The sequence below is a fragment of the Silurus meridionalis genome, chromosome 1, assembly GCF_014805685.1.
Source record: "Silurus meridionalis isolate SWU-2019-XX chromosome 1, ASM1480568v1, whole genome shotgun sequence".
Lineage (NCBI taxonomy): Eukaryota > Metazoa > Chordata > Actinopteri > Siluriformes > Siluridae > Silurus > Silurus meridionalis.
In genome coordinates this window covers 24,234,388-24,238,218 of record NC_060884.1, presented here as the reverse complement: position 1 = coordinate 24,238,218, position 3,831 = coordinate 24,234,388, and the positions used below count along the sequence as shown (strand labels likewise).

The following is a 3,831-nucleotide window of genomic DNA, read 5'->3' as shown; positions in this document are numbered from 1 at the left end:
GTTTGCAATAATTGTTTGCTGTTTTTTCTAAAAAGCACCCAGTCTTTCCTCATACACACAACAATAAAACACTCTACCCAGTAGTGTAATGATATTTTATTTTTTTGGTTTATATGGTATCAAAATAAGCACCGTGAATATTTACAAAATTTATATGTATGTTTTAAAAAAAACAACAAAAAAACAATATGTACAATATGATGCCATTAAAATACTGGAAAAGTCACTTGAGTGACGGGTTTGAATTCGTCCAAGTTTTGAGAGCTAATACTCCAGTATTATCAAGTTTTTAAGTGAAATTAAAAATAAAACACAAATGTTATCAAAGTAACACCAGACTGAAACAAAGTGTTACAGCAAACACATTAACATACAGTATAATACTATGAATCCTATTGGAGTAAAGGTTCTTTACAATCCAAAAAGACACCAGGTATAAAAAAAAAAATAGCCCCCAAAATTAGTTCTTCTCTGTAGAGAATGAATGCCAACAGCTCAAAATAATACCAACACTTCAGCATTTCTTAAGTGCTGTGTCTCAAGAAATATTAAATGATAAACCAAACACGGCGAAGCACCGCTTACCCTAAAGCTACAGTAGCCTGCTTCAAACTAGGGGCTTGAAATGACAAGCAGACCGAAATACACCCAAAAAACACGAGCCGTTAAGTGCATTTAATTGGCATGCTTATAAGTGAAATCAAACACTTGGTAAAAGCTGTACAAAGTTTTGTCTGTGTGCGGCATGCGGTAGTTACAGTGTGTATGACATTTTGTTGTGTGTGTGTGTGTGTGTGTTTGCGCGCGCTCACTCGCCCTCCTCCTTGATGCGCTGCTGCTTGTTGCGGCGCGAGTCCAGGTCAAAGGAAAAGTCGGTCCAGTCGTCCCGCGGTGGGAAAGAGATGGTCTGGCGCAAGGTGAAGCGCACGGCATCGATCACGCGCTCACCACGCGCCTCCGTGGAGCCCACACTCACCGAGGACGCCCCGCTGGACGATCGCAGGATGTGTGCAGGGGGAGAGAACTCCATGCTCTGCCGGTGCTCCATAATCCCCTTCCAGATCACGTGCTGGAACTCTGTAGGGATCTTCAACCTGGACAGGTCCTGCGGATGCAGTGACTCATAAGCACACAGGAAAACACAGGCACCACAGTTGCACATACACTCATTACACCGATGTGTGTAAACTTCCCAACACTCATCTTAGCTGGTATGACGTCACCGTGGTCACACTTTCTCCCCTTTATGATGTTTAATGTGAACATTAACCGAAGTGCAGGATTGTATTCATTGTTCTGGCTGATTATTTCTACAGCATTTTCTACCGATATAAGATTGAATTGTTTTGACTTCCTGGTGAAAACTCGACCCCTTCATGTTGAACTCTAGACTCTAGTGGTCCCCCAACCTTTTTTTGCGCCGCGGACCGGTTTTAATGTCGGACAATATTTTCACCGACCGGTTTTAATGTCGGACAATATTTTCACCGACCGGCCTTTAAATACAACAAAAATAAAATTATACGAACCGCATAAAAACTGGTAGTTTCTAAATATTATAATAAACGTGAATCCACTGTGTTGGTTTTTGTTCATTTTGCTCGCGTGGGGGTTTGAATTTAGCGGTAAAGTATTATGTGTTAGCGGCCGGAGCCCCTTTAAGAAGGTAGCGGATGGAGGTAAGACATGTGACCGAGGCATCATGACATGCATCAAGAGTGAGTCATAGACAGATGTGGCGGAGAGAATCCGGTAATTTTCCAAAATAAAACATCGTTCAGAATCAGATAATAAATAAAACGATAATAAAGTACGGCTAAAAAAGTTATGTATTCTTTCTGTGCAGCCCGGTACCAATTAACCCACGGACCAGGGGTTGGGAACCACTGCACTAAATCATCCGGGTGGCTTCATGGAAAAAGTTCTGCTTGTTGTAGAACTAAATTTAGGTTTCGTCCATCAGAAATGTATTCGAAATGATGGAATAAAAGACTTGTCCAAAGAAAGAATGATACAGAATACAACAAATAAACACATGGTAGCAGACAGAGTCTCACCTCCACGTTGTAGTTCTCAATCTGGTAGATGCTGGTAAGGCCTTGGGCTGTGAAGTAGTCCAGACAGGAAGAGCAGCCCAACCGTAACAGGAAACTGAAATGGTGGAGTTACAAGTGAAAATAATGCCTTTTTTTTATTATTATTATACAGTATAAACTATATAGACTATTGTTTCCACTATCCAGTTTGTTAATTCGAAATCCTTGAACCTCTAAATTATCCTGCCTAAAAAAACTCATCCGAAAATCAGGCTTTTAGGAGAATGGAAGTGATTTCACAGACAAATCACTTTGGGAAAATAATCACTAGAGCAGTTTTACTGCATTACTTACTGCTTGCAAAATTATAGCAGAAAGTGTTATTAGATATGAGTGCATAGACTGGTCACAGTAATTATTGTTTATTTTACAGTATGCAAATGCAGACCGTTCAACATGAGGTGTGTGTGTGTGTGTGTGTGTGTGTGTGTGTGTAAAGTTTGGTCACATTTACAATCTGTATATGCACACACATGTCTGGATTTCTTAATAAGGCTAAAATAACAGAATATTTTTCCTGTTTATGCACCACAAGTGAGTCTGCATTCAATGTAGAAAGTGTTCTAGTGTTCACAGCAAGTGTTGGTTGATTTTAAGGTGTTTCTGGTTCACTAATGGAATCCGAAACAATGCTGGAAGAACAGAAAACACCACAATATGTTGTAGCTTTACTAGACATCCCAGTCCTTTCAGTTTCCACTTCTCAAACTACACTTGGACACTTCAGAATTTACCACAGCTTCAGTTTCCCTATTAATGCATTCTGTGTATTAGTAATAAAAAGCTGTGATTTTGAAAAACACCCGGACTGGATGCGTCAACACATTCTTAGTCAAGTTGAATGAAAACATACCTAGAGATACTGCTGTCCACAGGGTACGGCGGTGGGGGTGTGCAGTGAGAGGAGGGCACCATGGGTAACTGCGGCTGCAGGGCATGAGTGGGACTCAGTGAACTCATATCCGTGTTCATTGGAATGTGGGCGCTCATCATGGGGGTCACTGTAACGAGACAAAGCCGAGAGGAAGAGACTGTGAGACGTATTCTTTTTAAAAATATATATATTTTTGGTCATCAAAGCTGTGAAAGTGTGTTCGACATGAACCATGCCTGTAGCCAATGGTGACAGAGGTGCAGATTAGGTAATAGTGGACAACTGAGCCTGGCTTCCTATATTATGACAAATTCTGGCAGAAGCTGTGAGCCCCAGGGATTATCTTTGTCCCACAAAGATCCAGTTTACTTGTGAAAGGAAACTGGCTGTCAGAGAGACACTGAGGCACAGAGTGGTGCTCAGAAGTCATCATGTACAGACAAGCTCAGGCCCTGAGGCGAACAGGAGCAGGGAGACATATCCATCAGGATTCTGATATTAATTCTTACAACAGTTACCAAAACTATGAACCAAAACTAAACGTATGCTGACTGACTGAAACATATTTTATGGCATATATATAGCTGAAGAGTTTAGAGATAACAGAACACAGTCATCTCCATTTTCCTTTCTTCTATGCATATGACTTGAAATGGCTGATCATCTGTCAGGAAGCAACAGTCAATAAAGTCTGTAGTGAAATGCTTACTGTCTGTGAGTCCTCCGGCCATGCTGGATGGGGTGAGTGTGTTGCGTTGCTGTGGGTTGATTAGCTGGCTGACTGATGGCAGTTTGTTCACCTTGCTGTGTGGAGGAGAGGTGGAGCCGAACGGTGACTGAGGAGGCAGCGGACTCCTGGAG

The 3,831-nt window shown here is 41.5% G+C and overlaps 1 protein-coding gene across 7 annotated transcripts in view; it reads right to left on the bottom strand.

The window, feature by feature from the left end:
* Positions 1-81: 81 nt before the first annotated feature.
* Positions 82-3,831, bottom strand: part of tp63 (tumor protein p63) — a 43,857-nt gene continuing 40,107 nt past the window's right edge. For 6 of the 7 annotated variants that reach the window (XM_046852512.1, XM_046852515.1, XM_046852516.1 and 3 more), the window contains 4 exons: positions 3,680-3,825; positions 2,950-3,097; positions 2,058-2,151; positions 82-1,105 (listed from right to left, as the gene is read on the bottom strand). In XM_046852512.1, the coding sequence (XP_046708468.1) occupies positions 809-1,105; positions 2,058-2,151; positions 2,950-3,097; positions 3,680-3,825 (685 nt within the window). In that variant the 3' untranslated portion in view covers positions 82-808. The remainder of the gene's footprint in view (positions 1,106-2,057; positions 2,152-2,949; positions 3,098-3,679; positions 3,826-3,831) is intronic. The other variant, XM_046852523.1, reaches the window with a different exon arrangement.